The 19,882-nt window shown below is 44.9% G+C and overlaps 1 protein-coding gene across 1 annotated transcript in view; it reads right to left on the bottom strand.

Moving 5' to 3' along the window:
• The window catches only part of LOC109885477 (forkhead box protein N3-like), a 122,285-nt gene that overhangs the window by 44,961 nt on the left and 57,442 nt on the right, over window positions 1–19,882 (bottom strand). Inside the window, exon 4 of the mRNA XM_031787767.1 lies at window positions 14,841–14,908. Coding sequence (XP_031643627.1) covers window positions 14,841–14,908 — 68 coding nt within the window. The remainder of the gene's footprint in view (window positions 1–14,840; window positions 14,909–19,882) is intronic.

Consider the following 19,882-nt stretch of genomic DNA (forward strand, 5'->3'; position numbering starts at 1 on the left):
CAACACCCAGCCCACTCATCAATTCACACATGATGACAGACACAACAACATACTGCAGTACCCAGCCCACTCATCAATTCACATATGATGATGACAGACACAGAAAAACACACCGCACCTACGGTTCATATCTGTTCAGTCATAAAAGCAGACGCTACACCCACCCAATGGATCAGGAACAAGAGAAAGAGTAATGGAGGGAGGAACAACGATCAATGATGATAGCAGACATATCAAACACAAGCTTAGGGCCAATAACAACGACCAGTAGCAGACTGGTATCTAAGTGGGAGTGACCAATAGCAGATGTTATCTAAGTGGGAGTGACCAATAACAGGACTGGTATCTAAGTGGGAGTGACCAATAGCAGATTGTTATCTAAGTGGGAGTGACCAATAACAGACTGGTATCTAAGTGGGAGTGACCAACAGCAGATTGTTATCTAAGTGGGAGTGACCAATAACAGACTGGTAGCTAAGTGGGTGTGACCAATAGCAGGATGGTGTTCTAGGTGTGGTTTCGATAGATGTGAGGAAACTGTTTCATCCCCCGGACAGACAAACAGACCCAGGAGACAAGGGTCAAGGCTGCTAGCGGACACACACGCTCGCACGCACACACACACGCACACCAGCACATGCACACACACACCTCTGACTCACTCTGACACATCAGAGACTGAAGATAAAAAGAGGGATAACGAGGAGAAAATGAAGAGGGTGAGATGCTTTGAAGCAGAAAACATGCTACCTAACAGAACCAACCACCCACAGACAACGAAAGAGAGAGAGAGAGACAGAGAGAGTGAGTGAGACAGAAAGAAAGAGAGAGAGAGTGAGAGAGAGACAGAGAGAGAGAGGGAGAGAGAGAGAAGGAGAGAGGGATAGAGGGGGAGAGAGAGAGAGAGACAGAGAGAGTGAGTGAGACAGAAAGAAAGAGAGAGAGAGTGAGAGAGAGACAGAGAGAGAGAGGGAGAGAGAGAGAAGGAGAGAGGGAGAGAGGGGGAGAGAGAGAGAGAGACACATATTTCCCTCAGATTACACAGATCCACAAAGAATTCGAAAACAACCCAATTTTGATAAACTCCCATATCTACTGGGTGAAATTCCACAGTGTGCATCACAGCAGCAAGATTTGTGACCTGTTGCCACAAGAAAAGGGGCAACTAGGGGCAACTAGAAGATCAAACACCATCTTAAATACAAACCATATTTACAGCTGAAGTCAGGAGTTTACAGACACTTTGGTTGGAGTCATTAAACTAGTTTTTTCAAACACTCCACAAATTTATCGTTAAACAAACTATAGTTTGGCATGTCGTTTAGGAAATCTACTTTGTGCATGAAACAAACCATTTTTCCAACAATTGTTTGTTGATTTCACATTTCAATTTCACATAATGCACTGTATCACAATTCTAGTGGATCAGAAGTTTACATACACAAAGTTGACTGTGCCTTAATGTCTCCTAGAGATGAACGTACTTTGGTGCGAAAAGTGCAAATCAATCCCAGAACAACAGCAAAGGACCTTGTGAAGATGTTGGAGGAAACAAGTATAAAAGTATCTATATCCACAGTAAAACGAGTCGTATATCAACATAACCTGAAAGGCCGCTCAGCAAGGAAGAAGCCACTGCTCCAAAACTGCCATGAAAAAGACAGACTAGGGTTTGCAACTGCACACGGGGACAAAGATCGTACTTTTTTTAGAAATGTCCTCTGGTCTGATGAAACAAAAATAGAACTGTTTGGCCATAATGACCATATTTATGTTGAAGAAAAAGGTGGAGGCTTGCAAGCCGAAGAACACCATCCCAACCGTGAAGCACAGGGGTGGCAGCATCATGTTGTGGGGGTGAGGTGCTGCAGGAGTGACTGGTGCACTTCACAAAATAGATGGCTTCATGAGGATGGAAAATTATGTGGAAAATTGAAGCAACATCTCAAGACATCAGTCAAGAAGTTGGTCGCAAATGGGTCTTCCAAATGGACAATGACCCGATGCATACTTCCAAAGTTGTGGCAAAATGGCTTAAGGACAACAAAGTCAAGGTATTGAAGTGGCCATCACAAAGCCCTGACCTCAATCCCATAGAAAATGTGTGGGCAGAACTGAAAAAGTGTGTGCGAACAAGGAGGCCTACAAACCTGACTCAGTTACACCAGCCAGTTAAGAGGAATGGGCCAAATACTAATTGAGTGTATGTAAACTTCTGACCCACTGGGAATGTGATGAAAGAAAAAAAAGCTGAAATAAATCACTCTACTATTATTCTGACATTACACATTCTTAAAATAAAGTGGTGATCCTAACTGACCTAAAACAGGGTTTTTTTTAATGTCAGGAATTGTGAAAAACTGAGTTTAAACGTATTTGGCTAAGGTGTTTGTAAACCTCCGACTTCAACTGTATGTTGATTTATTTTCCCTTTTGTACTTTAACTATTTGCACGTCGTTACAACACTGTATATAACCATAATATGACATTTGAAATAGAGAGGAAAGAGAGAGGAGAGAGAGAGAGAGGGGAAGAGAGAGAAGCCGTACACTCCACAGAGCTGGGTATTACGGAAGAGTGGCCAGAAAAAAAGCCATTGCTTAGAGAAAAAAAATAAGCAAACACATTTGGTATTTGCCAAAATGCATGTGGAATACTCCCCAAACATATCAGATGACAATAAAATGTAGCTTTTCAGCCATCCAGGAAAATGCTATGTCTGGCGCAAACCAGCATCATGCTGTGGGGATGTTTTTCATCGTCAGGAACTGGGAAACTGGTCAGAATTGAAGGAATGATGGATGGTGCTAAATACAGGGAAATCCTTGAGTGAAACCTGTTTCAGTCTTCCAGAGATTTGAGACTGGGACAGAGGTTCACCTTCCAGCAGGACAATGACCCTAAGCATACTGCTAAAGCAACACTCAAGTGGTTTAAGGGGAAACATGTAAATGTTTCTTGGAATGGCCTAGTCAAAGCCCAGACCTTAATCCAATTGAGAATATGTGGTATGACTTACAATTGCTGTTCACCAGTGGAACCCATCCAACTGGAAGGAGCTGGAGCAGTTGAAGAATGGGCAAAAATCCCATTGGCTAGATGTGCCAACCTTATGGAGACATACCCCAAAAGACTTGTAGCTGTACTTACTGAAAAATCTGGCTCAACAGAGTATTGACTTTGGGGGGAGTGAATAGTTATGCACACTCAAGTATTCCGATTTGTTTGTCTTATTTCTTGTTTGTTTCACTTTAAAAAATGTTTTGCATCTTCAAAGTGGTAGGCATGTTGTGTAAATCAAATAATACAAAACTCCCCAAAAATCGAATTTAATTCCTGGTTGTAAGGCAACAAAATAGGAAACATACCAAGGCTGTGAATACTTTCGCAAGCCATTGTACGGGACAAAATTGAGGCTATGATTCAGAAGTTGAGGGTCTTCTCTGTCTCCATTAACAAGGACAACACACATGTCTTTCCATCATTGTATGATTTTTATGTGCAAATGAACTCAAGCTCATGGACGATGTCAAATGTGATATAGGAAAGCACCTGAGTGAGCTGGGAGCGCAATTACGCAGGTACTTTCCCGAAACGGATGAACCAAACAACTGGATTCGTTATCCCTTTCATGTCCTGCCTCGAGTCCACTTACCGATATCTGAACAAGAGAGCCTGATCAAAATTGCATCAAGAGGTTCTGTGAAAATTGTATTTAATCAGAAGCCACTGCCCGATTTTGGATTGGGTATCCTGCCTTGGCAAATTGCGCTGTTAAGACACTGATGCCCTTTGCAACCACGTACCTATGTGAGAGTGGATTCTTGGCCATCACTAGCATGAAAACTAAATACAGACACAGACTGTGTGTGGAAAATTATTTAAGACTGAGACTCTCCAATACAACCCAACATTGCAGTGTGCATCCTTTCAAACACACCCGTCTCATTAACCTGTGGTGAGTCATTCTGGTCCCTGGTTCTATAAAAACTCTTGTCACTTCCCACGAGCCGGATTGTGACAAAAACTCAAACTTATATTTAACATCTTTCGGATCAGTGGGACGCGAACGTCCCACCTTGACAACGTCCGGTGAAATTGCAGAGCGCCAAATTCAAATACTATAAATATTTAACTTTTATAAAAGTGCAATACATTAAAATGAAGCTTAACTTGTTGTTAATCCAGCCGCCGTGTTAGATTCCAAAAAAGCTTTACAGCGAAAGCAAACCATGTGATTATCTGAGGACAGCGGCCCGCATACCAACACATGAAAAACATATTTCAACCAGGCAGGTGCGACACAAAAGTCAGAAATAACGATATAATCATTGCCTTACCTTTGAAGATCTTATTCTGTTGGCACTCCAAAATGACCCAGAAACATCACAAAGGGTCCTTTTCTTTGAAAGATTCCTTCTTTACATCCCCAAAATGTCTATTTATTTGGTGCGTTTGATTCAGAAAATACACAGGTTCCAACTCGCCCCCAACATAACTACAAAGTATTTAATAAGTTACCTGTAAACTTGGTCCCAAACATTTCAAACAACGTTCCTAATCCAACCTTGGATATCCTAAAACGTAAATTACAGATAAAATTGAAGACGGAATATACTGTGTTCAATAGCGGATAAAAACAACGTGGAGCGAGCTCCAGTCCACTTGGCTTGAGACTCACAATGAACAGCCCTACTTCTTCATTTCTCAAAGGAAAAACATCAACCAATTTCTAAGACTGTTGACATCTAGTGGAAGCCCTAGGAACTGGAACCAGGTTCCTCATAAATATAGTTTCCCATAGAAACCTCAGTGAACTCAACAACAAAAAATATCCTGGATGGTTTGTCCTTGGGGTTTTGCCTGCCAAATAAGTTCCATTATACTCACAGACATAATTTAACAGTTTTAGAAAACATTAGTGTTTTCTATCTAAATCTACCAATTATATACATATCCTACCTTCTGGGCCTGAGAAACAGGCAGTTGCTTTGGGCACGCTTTTCATCCTGACGTGAAAATACTGCCCCCTATCCCAATGAAGTTAATAAATGTATCGTATAGTGTGTGTGTGGCAGGCTAACAACGATGGCAAAAACGACATATGAGAGTGCGCTGACCCTGGTGCTACAGTATCACTACCCTGGATTACTGTACCCTAACCCCTTCTCCCATATGCTCTCCATCACCTCTCCTCTCTCCTCCCTTTATCTCTTCTCCTCCCTCTATCCCCTCTCCACCCTCTATCACCTCTCCTCCCTCTATCCCATCCCATCTCCTCTCTCTCCACCCTCTATCCCATCTCCTCTCTCTCCTCCCTCTATCCCCTCTCCACCCTCTATCCCATCTCCTCTCTCTCTTCCCTATATCCCCTCTCCTCCCTCTATCCCATCTCCTCTCTCTCCTCCCTCTATCCCCTCTCCTCTCTTTCCTCCCTCTATCCCCTCTCCTCCTCTATCCACTCTCTTCTCTCTCCTCCCTCTCCTCCCTCTATCCCCTCTCCTCCCTCTATCCACTCTCTTCTCCCTCTCCTCCCTCTAACCCCTCTCCTCTCTCTTCCCTCTCCTTTCTCTCCCCCTCTCCGCTCTCTCCACCCTCTACCCCTCTCCTCTCTCTTCCCTCTCCTCTCTCTCCTCCCTCTCCTCTCTCTCCCCTCCCTCTCCTCTCTCCCTATCCCTCTCCTCTCTCTCTCCTCCCTCTCCTCTCTCCCTATCCCCTCTCCTCCCTCTTCTCCCTCTCCTCTCTCTCCTCCCGCTATCCCCTATCCCCTGTTTGAAAGTGATGGGTATAGCGCTAGACACTATCTCTCTGAGCCATTCCTAAGCAAAGCACGGCGCCACACCAAAACACTTTGAACTGAAGAGGCGTAACTCGACAAGAAGAGCAGGGAGAGGAGAGAGGAGGAGAGAGGAGGAGAGAGGAGGGGAGAGGAGGAGAGAGGAGGGGAGAATGAGTGATAGGGAGGGAGGGGAAGAAAGAGTGGGTGTATTGTAGAGATTTTGGCAGGGTGTCAAGGGGGGGGGTTCCTAAAACCCTAAATGTATGGCGACCTGCAGGAGACTGGGACAGGGCTGAGAGAGGCTGAATAACATCACACAGCAGATGGAGGGGTGTGTGTATCATCGTAATAGTGGTTCAATAATATAGGGCTAGTTTCTCAGTACCTCCAGGAAATCCCCCAACACGCTCAAGACCTGCTCAACGGGCAAGGCAACACACACATACACACATCAGTGAGCGTGCTTACTGGTGTCTATTAAATGTTGGGTTTTAATTTGAGTTCAAGACGTGTGTGTGGACGCGTGTGTGTGTGTGGGCCTGTAGTTCAGATCATGTTCGTTTTGCTGCTTTCGACAGATGTTCCTCCCACACACAGTACCTGCCGATAGAGGTGCACTATCCCTCCCTCCCTCTCTCCTTCCCTCCCTCTCCAGGTAATACCAGGCTCTACAGCAGCAGAGTTCATACTAAACACTCCTCCCACTAAGTGCCAGTCTTAGTATCAGTGGTGTGGAGAGGCTGTCTGTCAGCTGTCTAAGGACTGCATGAACATCCAGTAAACTCACAGGTGCAGGAGACCGAGAGAGAGAGAGAGAGAGGCAGAGAGAGAGAGAGAGAGAGAGAGAGAGAGAGAGAGAGAGAGAGAGAGAGAGAGAGATAATGAGAGAGAGAGAGAGAAGAGAGAGAGAGAGAGAGAGAGAGAGAGAGAGAGAGAGAGAGAGAGAGAGAGAGAGAGAGAGAGAAGAGAGAGAGAGAGAGAGAGAGAGAGAGAGAGAGAGAGAGAGGGGGGGATTAGAGGAAGTATGAGAGGTAGTAGAACAATTGAGAGAGAGGATTAAAGTTGATCAAGGACTATAATTAACACATCTCACCAAGGATAATGGTATAATCTAGAAGATTATTAATTTTATCTCAAACACTCATCGCCCTCTCCTCCATGACATAAAAGCTTGGGGAAGATGTCTACTGACGTTTCGCAACCATGGCAACAATACTCCAGGTGGCCAGCGCTAACCATTACCATGGCAACATCCAGAAGGTGAAGCTCCATGTCTTCCTCACCGAGTGGAGGATTGAGTCAAATTAACTGACTGAGGGATTGAGTCCAGTTAACTGACCGACTGATTAAGTCCAGTTAACTGACTGAGAGATTGAGTCCAGTTAACTGACTGAGAGATTGAGTCCAGTTAACTGACTGTGAGATTGAGTCCAGTTAACTGACTGAGAGATTGAGTCCAGTTAACTGACTGAGAGATTGAGTCCAGTTAACTGACTGAGAGATTGAGTCCAGTTAACTGACTGAGAGATTGAGTCCAGTTAACTGACTGAGAGATTGAGTCCAGTTAACTGACTGAGAGATTGAGTCCAGTTAACTGACTGAGAGATTGAGTCCAGTTAACTTACTGAGGGATTGAGTCCAGTTAACTGACAGTGGATTTGAGTCCAGTTAACTGACTGGGAGATTGAGTCCAGTTAACTGACAGGGGATTTGAGTCCAGTTAACTGACAACAATGGTCTTCATCCAAAATGGTACCCTGTTCGGAAAGTAATGCCCTACTTTTGTCCAGAGCCATACATGATAGAAAATAGGGTACCATTCCTGATAGGTATTTTATAGCCAGTACCTTAGCCACACCCCCAGTGGAACACTAGCCACACCCCCAGTGGAACATATTCCAAGATGGCGTAGCAGTAAGTCTTCCTGTCCTGTCGTGTCCCTGTATTTATCGTTTCTTTTTCGTTTTTTTTACATATTTTTACATATTTTCTCTACATATCTCTTTGAAAACATTTTGCTAAACCCTAAGCTTCCAAATACTCTCCTGCAACCCGACTCACCCAATGTAGCTAATTTTCCTAAATTCCTAAAGTATTTATATTTACTTCGGGACCCCTCAACTGAAGCTAGCCAGCTAACCAGCGGGTATGCTAGCGGTCTTCAGCTAACCGGTCATCAGCTAACCTGTAGTTCGGAAAGCTCTCGCCTGTTCGTACAACGCGACTCTAACCAGAGCATAACGGACCTATTTATTTTTCATCCCCGGATTCCCACCGCAAACGGAACATCTTTCAGCTGGATTTTTCAGCAACTAGCTATCTAGCTAAACCCCAACCCCGGATTACTCCTGTCTAGCGTTTCCACCCACTTAGCTTGAAGCTAGCCCGGCCGTAGCACCTGTGCTACCACCGTAGCATACTCCTGAGCTACAATACCCGGGCCCACGACCGGTCTATCGATGTCATCGCATGAAGAGAAATAAACAGACTCACCCCATCGCGACGTCCCCCAAAGGCTAACTCTCTAGCCCTCACTATCTCCCTGCTTGCTAATTCGGCCTGCTAACTGCTAGCTTGTCCAGCTCCGGTCCGCTAACTGCTACCTTGTCTAGCCCGGGCCTACAAACTGTTAGCTTGTTAGCACAGGCCTGCTAACCGCCTGAATCGCCGCGTCCCAAACGCTCACCAGACCCATATTTACTTTCTATCTCTTTTGACTTTTAATTTGTTTATACCTTCCGGAAACCTGCCTCACCCAATGTGATACGGAATCGCTATTATTTTTTTATTTTTAGAACACACTCAAGAACCTCCAGAAGCTAACCAGCTAACTAGCTACAAGCTATTTAGTCATTGTTAGTTTTTTTAAAACCTGGATAACACTCGCCAGTCCAGCTTCCCTGCCCCATCCACCGCTGCCCCCTGGACACTGATCTCTTGGCTACATAGCTGATGCACGCTGGACTGTCCATTAATCACGGTACTCCATTCTGCTTGTTTGTTTTATCTGTTGGCCCCGTTGCCTAGTCTACGCCATTTTACCTGCTGTTGTTGTGCTAGCTGATTAGCTGTTGTCTCACCTACTGTTTTAGCTAGCTTTCCCAATTCAACACCTGTGATTACTGCATGCCTCGCTGTATGTCTTTCTCAAATGTCAATATGCCTTGTATACTGTTGTTCAGGTTAGTTATCATTGTTTTAGTTCACAATGGAGCCCCTAGTTCCACTCTTCATGCCCCTGATAACTCCTTTGTCCCACCTCCCACACATGCGGTGACCTCACCCATTACTACCAGCATGTCCAGAGATACAACCTCTCTCATCATCACCCAGTGCCTGGGCTTACCTCCGCTGTACCCGCACCCCACCATACCCCTGTCTGCATTATGCCCTGAATATATTCTACCATGCCCAGAAACCTGCTCCTCTTATTCTCTGTCCCCAACGCTCTAGGCGACCAGTTTTGATAGCCTTTAGCCGCACCCTCATACTACTCCTTCTCTGTTCCGCGGGTGATGTGGAGGTAAACTCAGGCCCTGCATGTCCCCAGGCACCCTCATTTGTTGACTTCTGTGATCGAAAAAGCCTTGGTTTCGTGCATGTCAACATCAGAAGCCTCGTCCCTAAGTTTGTTTTACTCACTGCTTTAGCACACTCTGCTAACCCTGATGTCCTTGCTGTGTCTGAATCCTGGCTCAGGAAGGTCACCAAAAATTCAGAGATTTCCATACCCAACTATAACATCTTCCGTCAAGATAGAACTGCCAAAGGGGGAGGAGTTGCAGTTTACTGCAGAGATAGCCTGCAAAGTAATGTCATACTTTCCAGGTCCATACCCAAACAGTTCGAACTACTAATTTAGAAAATTACTCTCTCCAGAAATAAGTCTCTCACGGTTGCCGCCTGCTACCGACCCCCCTCAGCTCCCAGCTGTGCCCTGGACACCATTTGTGAATTGATCGCCCCCCATCTAGCTTCAGAGTTTGTTCTGTTAGGTGACCTAAACTGGGATATGCTTAACACCCCGCCAGTCCTACAATCTAAGCTAGATGCCCTCAATCTCACACAAATCATCAAGGAACCCACCAGGTACAACCCTAACTCTGTAAACAAGGGCACCCTCATAGACGTCATCCTGACCAACTGGCCCTCCAAATACACCTCCGCTGTCTTCAACCAGGATCTCAGCGATCACTGCCTCATTGTCTGTATCCGCTACGGAGCCGCAGTCAAACGACCACCCCTCATCACTGTCAAACGCTCCCTAAAACACTTCTGTGAGCAGGCCTTTCTAATCGACCTGGCCCGGGTATCCTGGAAGGACATTGACCTCATCCCGTCAGTTGAGGATGCCTGGTCATTCTTTAAAAGTAACTTCCTCACCATTTTAGATAAGCATGCTCCGTTCAAAAAATGCAGAACTAAGAACAGATACAGCCCTTGGTTCACCCCAGACCTGACTGCCCTCGACCAGCACAAAAACATCCTGTGGCGGACTGCAATAGCATCGAATAGTCCCCGTGATATGCAACTGTTTAGGGAAGTCCGGAACCAATACACGCAGTCAGTCAGGAAAGCTAAGGCCAGCTTCTTCAGGCAGAAGTTTGCATCCTGTAGCTCCAACTCCAAAAGGTTCTGGGACACCATGAAGTCCATGGAGAACAAGAGCACCTCCTCCCAGCTGCCCACTGCACTGAGGCTAGGTAACACGGTCACCACTGATAAATCCATGATTATCGAAAACTTCTATAAGCATTTCTCAACGGCTGGCCATGCCTTCCGCCTGGCTACTTCAACCTCGGCCAACAGCTCCGCCCCCCCCGCAGCTACTCGCCCAAGCCTCTCCAGGTTCTCCTTTACCCAAATCCAGATAGCAGATGTTCTGAAAGAGCTGCAAAACCTGGACCCGTAAAAATCAGCTGGGCTTGACAATCTGGACCCTCTATTTCTGAAACTATCCGCCGCCATTGTCGCCATTGGTGCACCTCAGCCACACTCAAGGTACTCAACGATATCATAACCGCCATCGATAAAAGACAGTACTGTGCAGCCGTCTTCATCGACCTTGCCGAGGCTTTCGACTCTGTCAATCACCATATTCTTATCGGCAGACTCAGGAGCCTCGGTTTTTCGGATGACTGCCTTGCCTGGTTCACCAATTACTTTGCAGACAGAGTTCAGTGTGTCAAATTGGAGGGCATGTTGTCCGGACCTCTGGCAGTCTATATCGGGGTGCCACAGGGTTCAATTCTCGGGCCGACTCTTTTCTCTGTGTATATCAATGATGTTGCTCTTGCTGCGGGCGATTCCCTGATCCACCTCTACGCAGACGACACCATTCTATATACCTTCGGCCCGTCTTTGGACACTGTGCTATCTAACCTCCAAACAAGCTTCAATGCCATACAACACTCCTTCCGTGGCCTCCAACTGCTCTTAAACGCTAGTAAAACCAAATGCATGCTTTTCAACCGGTCGCTGCCTGCACCCGCATGCCCGACTAGCATCACCACCCTGGATGGTTCCGACCTAGAATATGTGGACGTCTATAAGTACCTAGGTGTCTGGCTAGACTGCAAACTCTCCTTCCAGACTCATATCAAACATCTCCAATCGAAAATCAAATCAAGAGTCGGCTTTCTATTCCGCAACAAAGCCTCCTTCACTCACGCCGCCAAGCTTACCCTAGTAAAACTGACTATCCTACCGATCCTCGACTTCGGCTTCCAACACTCTACTCAGCAAACTGGATGCAGTTTATCACAGTGCCATCCGTTTTCTCACTAAAGCACCTTATACCACCCACCACTGCGACTTGTATGCTCTAGTCGGCTGGCCCTCGCTACATATTCGTCGCCAGACCCACTGGCTCCAGGTCATCTAAAAGTCCATGCTAGGTAAAGCTCCGCCTTATCTCAGCTCACTGGTCACGATGGCAACACCCATCCGTAGCACGCGCTCCAGCAGGTGTATCTCACTGATCATCCCTAAAGCCAACACTTCATTTGGCCGCCTTTCGTTCCAGTACTCTGCTGCCTGTGACTGGAACGAATTGCAAAAATCGCTGAAGTTGGAGACTTTTATCTCCCTCACCAACTTCAAACATCAGCTATCTGAGCAGCTAACCGATTGCTGCAGCTGTACATAGTCTATTGGTAAATAGCCCACCCTTTTTCACCTACCTCATCCCCATACTGTTTTTATTTATTTACTTTTCTGCTCTTTTGCACACCAATATCTCCACCTGTACATGACCATCTGATCATTCATCACTCCAGTGTTAATCTGCAAAATTGTAATTATTCGCCTACCTCCTCATGCCTTTTGCACACATTGTATATAGACTCCCCCTTTGTTTTCTACTGTGTTATTGACTTGTTAATTGTTTACTCCATGTGTAACTCTGTGTTGTTGTCTGTTCACACTGCTATGCTTTATCTTGGCCAGGTCGCAGTTGCAAATGAGAACTTGTTCTCAACTAGCCTACCTGGTTAAATAAAGGTGTTCTCAACTAGCCTACCTGGTTAAATAAAGGTGTTCTCAACCTGCCTACCTGGTTAAATAAAGGTGTTCTCAACTAGCCTACCTGGTTAAATAAAGGTTAAATAAAAAAATAAAAAAACACTAGCCACACCCCCAGTGGAACACTAGCCACACCCCCAGAGGAACACTAGCCACACCCCCAGAGGAACACTAGCCACACCCCCAGTGGAACACTAGCCACACCCCCAGTGGAACAATAGCCACACCCTCCGTGGAACACTAGCCACACCCCCAGTGGAACACTAGCCTCACCCCCAGTGGAACACTAGCCACACCCCCAGTGGAACACTAGCCACACCCCCAGTGGAACACTAGCCACACCCTCCGTGGAACACTAGCCACACCCCCAGTGGAACACTAGCCACACCCCCAGTGGAACACTAGCCACACCCCCAGAGGAACACTAGCCACACCCCCAGTGGAACACTAGCCACACCCCCAGTGGAACAATAGCCACACCCTCTGTGGAACACTAGCCACACCCCCAGTGGAACACTAGCCACACCCCCAGTGGAACACTAGCCACACCCCCAGTGGAACACTAGCCACACCCCCAGTGGAACACTAGCCACACCCTCCGTGGAACACTAGCCACACCCCCAGTGGAACACTAGCCACACCCCCAGTGGAACACTAGCCACACCCCCAGTGGAACACTAGCCACACCCTCAGTGGAACACAACAACAGAAGACTTTCCCCTTTATTTGTGTCCCTCCTTCGTTGCCTCCTAGAAACTGATACAGTACCAGCCAAAAGTTTGGAAGCACCTACTCATTACAGTTTTAAGAAATCTAAATGTATTCTACATAATGGTGAAGACATCGAAACTATGAAATATCCAAACAAGTGATAAACAAATCAAAATGTATTTTATATTCTACAATTAATAAAAAAATAAAGAGAAACCCTTGAATGAGTAGGTGTGTCCAAACTTTTGACTGCTACTGTATTTTTACTCCTCTTTTTCCTTCTTTCAAAACTCATCTCTCCCTCATGTTTTCCACTTCTCCCTCCTAATCCTTCCCTCTCTGTCACGTGTGCTCCCTCTCCGGCCTCTAGGTCACCAGGCTGCTCGTTACGGCGCACACCTGTCACCATCGTTACATGCATCCGCGTGTCATCAGACTCACCTGGACTCCATCACCTCCCTTAAATATGTCCCTTTGGTTCCTTCCCCAGGCGTCATTGTTTCTATTCCAGTTTCATGTCTGTTCGTGTTTCTTGTTTTGTATTATGTTTCATTTATTATTTAAAACACTCACTCCCTGAACTTGCTTCCCGACTCTCAGCACACATCGTCACACTCTCCCTCTCCTTCCTATCCTTCCCTCTTTGGCTTCACAATAGCCATATGAAGGTCTCTGTGCATAACCATGTGCAGTAGCACATGGAAAACCGGTCCACTGGTCATGTGACAAAGGAACAATGCTGACTTATGCACCAAACCCCTTCTCAATACCCAGGGCCATAGGAATAGAGGGTGGAGAGAGGACGATCCATTCCATAGGATTACAGTAGAGCACGAAAGAAAGACAAGAGAAAGGAGAGGATGCTGGGGTGTTGCCAGAATCCCTCTATAACCCCTCCCCCCCAAAACAAATCATGTCTGAATGAAAGAAAGACAAGAGAAAGGAGAGGATGCTGGGATGTTGCCAGAATCCCTCTATAACCCCCCCCCCCCCCCCCCAAAACAAATCATGTCTGAATGAAAGAAAGACAAGAGAAAGGAGAGGATGCTGGGATGTTGCCAGAATCCCTATATAACCCCCCCCAAAAAAACAAAAACAAATCATGTCTGAATGAAACAAAGACAAGAGAAAGGAGAGGATGCTGGGATGTTGCCAGTTTCCCTCTATAACCCCCCCCCCCCAAAACAAATAATGTCTGAATGAAAGAAAGACAAGAGAAAGGAGAGGATGCTGGGATGTTGCCAGAATCCCTCTATAACCCCCCCCCCCCAAAAAAAAACAAATCATGTCTGAATGAAAGAAAGACAAGAGAAAGGAGAGGATGCTGGGATGTTGCCAGAATCCCTCTATAACCCCCCCCCAAAAAAAAAAAACAAATCATGTCTGAATGAAAGAAAGACAAGAGAAAGGAGAGGATGCTGGATGTTGCCAGAATCCCTCTATAACCCCCCCCCCCCCCAAAAAAAAGAATGTCTGAATGAAAGAAAGAGAGGGAGAGGAGCAGACACAGAAAGGAGCCTTTAGACTACGAGACATTCTGTTTATTAGAGCAGAACCAATTCTATATCGACACAGTGTGAGTTAAGGCTATTTTCATCTATCCAGGTACCTGAAGGGAGGGATGGTTTAAGATATCTAAAGAGCATATGCAAATGAGTCAACATCTCCACTTCGGCAGCTTTGAGGTGAATGAGAAACGTGGAAGGAGGGAGGTTTCAGTTCACCCTGGTGCACTAAAGGGGGTGAGGGGTGAGGGGTGAGGAAGGGACATGGAAGAGGGGGGTAGTGAGAAAATACGGTACAATATTAAAGTCTGTGTGACGGTACCTTGTAGGAGGACTCCTCCGTTTCTTCTGAAGAAGGGACTCCCTGGCCATAGAGGAGGACTGGACATGCTGCAGAAAACAGACAGAAATCACCACAGAAAGCACGAGTAAGGCATGTTTCATATCAAACACCTTTATGTGTCCCCAGGAGTGACCAATAATGACTAGTTAAAGCTGCTGCTGTCCTCATATAACTCTACCACCAGTTAATCACTACTGCTAGCTCCCTCAAAATGACAACCCTGTACAATGTTCCAATGGAGAAGCATTGGATGGGGGTTTCAACAAGTCAATTACACTGCGGACTGTGGTCTTCTAACCACATGAGCAGTCATCGAAAAACACATGCGCCTGCACACACACACACACGCATGAACACGCACAGACACCACTTTGCTCTGAGAGAGTGTGTGGGTGTGTGATAACAGTTATCAGAGTCTCCTAATGCCTTTATCTGTACAGCGGGAGGGGATAAGGACTCACTCAGCTCTCTCTCTCTGTCCTACTCCCTCAAACACTTTACCTATAGTATCTCTCTCTCTCTCTCTCTCTGTCCTACTCCCTCAAACACTTTACCTATAGTATCTCTCTCTCTCTCTGTCTCTGTCCTACTCCCTCAAACACTTTCCCAATAGTATCTCTGTCTCTCTCTCTCTCTCTCTCTCTGTCCTACTCCCTCAAACACTTTACCTATAGTATCTCTCTCTCTCTCTCTCTCTGTCCTACTCCCTCAAACACTTTACCTATAGTATCTCTCTCTCTCTCTCTCTCTGTCCTACTCCCTCAAACACTTTACCTATAGTATCTCTCTCTCTCTCTCTGTCTCTGTCCTACTCCCTCAAACACTTTCCCTATAGTATCTCTCTCTCTCTCTCTCTCTCTCTCTCTGTCCTACTCCCTCAAACACTTTCCCTATAGTATCTATCTCTCTTTCGCTCTCTGTCCTACTCCCTCAAACACTATCCCTATAGTATCTCTCTCTCTCTCTGTCCTACTCCCTCAAACACTTTCCCTATAGTATCTCTCACTCTCTCTCTCTCTCTCTCTCTGTCCTACTCCCTCAAACACTTTCCCTATAGTATCTCTCTCTCTCTCTCTCTCTGTCCTACTCCCTCAAACACTTTCCCTATAGTATCTCTATCTCTCACTCTCACTCTCTCTCTCTCTGTCCTACTCCCTCAAACACTTTCCCTATAGTATCTATCTCTCTCTCTCTCTCTGTCCTACTCCCTCAAACACTTTCCCTATAGTATCTCTATCAATTCAATTCAATTCAATTCAAGGGCTTTATTGGCATGGGAAACATGTGTTAACATTGCCAAAGCAAGTGAGGTAGACAACATACAAAGTGAATATATAAAGTGAAAAAACAACAAAATGAACAGTAAACCCTCAAACACTCCCTCAAACACTTTCCCTATAGTATCTCTCACTCTCTCTCTCTCTGTCCTACTCCCTCAAACACTTTACCTATAGTATCTATCTCTCTTTCGCTCTCTGTCCTACTCCCTCAAACACTATCCCTATAGTATCTCTCTCTCTCTCTGTCCTACTCCCTCAAACACTTTCCCTATAGTATCTCTCTCTCTCTCTCTCTCTCTCTCTCTCTCTCTCTCTCTCTCTCCTCTCTCTGCCCCTACTCCCTCAAACACTTTCCCTATAGTATCTCTCTCTCTCTCTCTCTCTCTCTCTGTCCCTACTCCCTCAAACACTTTCCCTATAGTCTCTCTCTCTCTCTCTCTCTCTCTCTCTCTCTCCTACTCCCTCAAACACTTTCCCTATAGTATCTCTCTCTCTCTCTCTCTCTCTCTCTCTCTGTCCTACTCCCTCAAACACTTTCCCTATTGTCTCTCTCTCTCTCTCTCTCTCTCTCTCCTACTCCCTCAAACACTTTCCCTATAGTATCTCTCTCTCTCTCTCTCTCTCTCTCTCTCTGTCCTACTCCCTCAAACACTTTCCCTATTGTCTCTCTCTCTCTCTCTCTCTCTCTCTCTCTCTCTCTCCTCTGTCCTACTCCCTCAAACACTTTCCCTATAGTATCTCTCTCTCTCTCTCTCTCTCTCTCTCTTGTCCTACTCCCTCAAACACTTTCCCTATAGTATCTCTCTCTCTGTCTCTCGCTTTGTAACCTCTCTCCATCTCATTCGACTGTTTCTCTGTCCCCTCACAATTCAATTCAATTCAAAGGGCTTAATTGGCAAGGGAAACACAAGTTTATATCGCCAAAGCAAGTGAAATGGACAACAAACAAAGGGAAATAAACAATCAGAAACTAACAGTAAACACTCACAAAAGTTTTAAAAGAATATAGACATCAGAAACTAACAGTAAACTTTACACTCACAAAATAAATGTTAAATATGTTAAATAAATATGTTAAATGTGTAAAATAAATATTATGGTCTGTATTTACAATGGTGTTTGTTCTTCACTGGTTGCCCTATTCTTGTGGCAACAGGTCACAAATATTGCTGATGTGGTGGCACACTGTGGTATTTCACCTAACAGACAGAGTTGAAGTCGGAAGTTTACTTACACCTTAGCCAAATACATTTAAACTCAGTTTTTTCACAATTCCTGACATTTAATCCAAGTACAATGTCCCTGTTTTAGGTCAGTTAGGATCACCACTTTATTTTAAGAATGCGAAATGTCAGAATAATAGTAGAGAGAATGATTTATTTCAGCTTTTATTTCTTTCATCACATTCCCAGTAAGTCAGAAGTTTAAATACACTCAATTAGTATTTGGTAGCATTGCCTCTAAATTGTTTAACTTGGGTCAAATGTTTCGGGTAGCCTTTCACAAGCTTCCCACAATAAATTGGGTGAATTTAGGCCCATTCCTCCTGACAGAGCTGGTGTAACTGAGTCAGGTTTATAGGCCTCCTTTCCTTGCTCGCACATGTTTTTTCAGTTCTGCCCACACATTTTCAATGGGATTGAGGTCAGGGCTTTGTGATGGCCACTCCAATACCTTGACTTTGTTGTCCTTAAGCCATTTTGCCACAATTTTGGAAGTATGCTTGGGGTTATTGGGGCGGCAGGTAGCCTAGGTAGCGTTGGACTTGTAACCAATGGTCATTATGGCCAACTACACTATTTTTGATTAATCAGACCAGAGGACATTTCTCCAAAAAGTACGATCTTTGTCTCCATGTGCAGTTGCAAACCGTAGTCTGGCTTTTTTATGGTGGTTTTGGAGCATTGGCTTCTTCCTTGCTGAGCGGCCTTTCAGGTTATGTTGATGTAGGACTTGTTTTACTGTGGATATCATGTACCTGTTTCTTCCAGCATCTTCACAAGGTCCTTTGCTGTTGTTCTGGGATTGATTTGCACTTTTCACACCAAAGTACGTTCATCTCCTTCCTGAGCTGTATGACGGCTGCGTGGTCCCATGGTGTTTATACTTGCGTACTATTGTTTGTACAGATTAACGTGGTACCTTGATGTGGAGGTCTACAATTAGTTTTCTGAGGTCTTGGCTGATTTTTTTCGATTTCCCCATGATGTCAAGCAAAGGGGCACTGAGTTTGAAGGTAGGCCTTGAAATACATCCACAGGTACACCTCCAATTGACTCACATTATGTCAATTAGCCTATCAGAAGACTCTAAAGCCATTGACATCATTTTCTGCAATTTTCCAAGCTGTTTAAAGGCACAGTCAACTTAGTGTATGTAAACTTCTGACCCACTGGAATTGTGATACAGGGAATTATAAGTTAAATAATCTGTCTGTAAACAATTGTTGTAAAAATGACTTGTGTCATGCACAAAGTAGGTGCCCTAACCGACTTGCCAAAACTATAGTTTGTTAACAAGACATTTGTGGAGTGGTTGAAAAACGAGTTTAATTGACTCCAACCTAAGTGTATGTAAACTTCCGACTTCAACTTTATGGGAGTTTATCAAGATTGGATTTGTTTTGAAATTCATTGTGGATCTGTGTAATCTGAGGTAAATATGTGTCTCAAATATGGACATACATTTCTCAGTAGGTTAGGAAGTACAGCTCAGTTTCCACCTCATTTTGTGGGCACTGGGTACAAAGGGATTTGTTTTGGAAGGTTTGATAATCACTTCCTTTTAGGTGGTAGTAGAATTTAAATGCTCTTTTCTGGATTTTGATCATTTGCGGGCATTGTCCTGATTCTGCTCTACATGCATTATTTGGTGTTTTAAGTTGCTTTTGCAGAATTCCACATGCAGATTCTCAATATGGTTTTTGTCCCATCTTGGTTGGTGAGTGAACACCAGAACTCACAACCATAAAGGGCACTGAGTTATGTAACAGATTCAAGCATTTTTAGTCAGATCTAATTGGGATGTCAAATTTCATGTTCACCTTTATTTAAGCAGGTAGGCTAGTTGAGAACAAGTTCTCATTTTCAACTGCGATCTGGCCAAGATAAATCAACGCAGTTCGACACATACAACAACACAGAGTTACACATGGAATAAACAAACATACAATCAATAATACAGTAGAAAAATCTATACACAGCATGTGCAAATGAGGTAAGATAAGAGAGGTAAAGGCAATAAATAGGCCAAGATGACTGTGCAAGTAGAGATACTGGGGTGCAAAGGAGCAAGATACATAAATAAATAAATACAGTATGGGGATGAGGTAGATTGGATGGGCTATTTACAGATGAGCTACGTACAGGTGCAGTGATCTGTGAAGACCCTTCGATGACAGCTTTGTGAAAGTTACCTGTGGCTCTAATGTATAGGCCACGGTAGGTATAGTTTGTATTGTGTGCTCTAGGGGCAAGCGGGTGGAGAAGGAATTTGTATTTGTGATCCTTGCAACTGGACCTTTTTTGGAACACCAATATTTTTGTCTTACTGAGATTTACTGTCAGGACCCAAGCATGACAGAATATGTGCAGAATATCTAGGTGCTGCTGTAGGCCCTCCTTGGTTGGTGACAGAAGAACCAGATCATCAGCAAATCACATTTGACTTCAGATTCTAGTAGGGTGAGGCCGGGTGCTGCAGTGCCCTCGCCAATTTTTTGATAGAAATGCGGAAGAACGC

This window comes from Oncorhynchus kisutch, linkage group LG14 (assembly GCF_002021735.2).
Source record: "Oncorhynchus kisutch isolate 150728-3 linkage group LG14, Okis_V2, whole genome shotgun sequence".
Taxonomy (NCBI): Eukaryota; Metazoa; Chordata; class Actinopteri; order Salmoniformes; family Salmonidae; genus Oncorhynchus; species Oncorhynchus kisutch.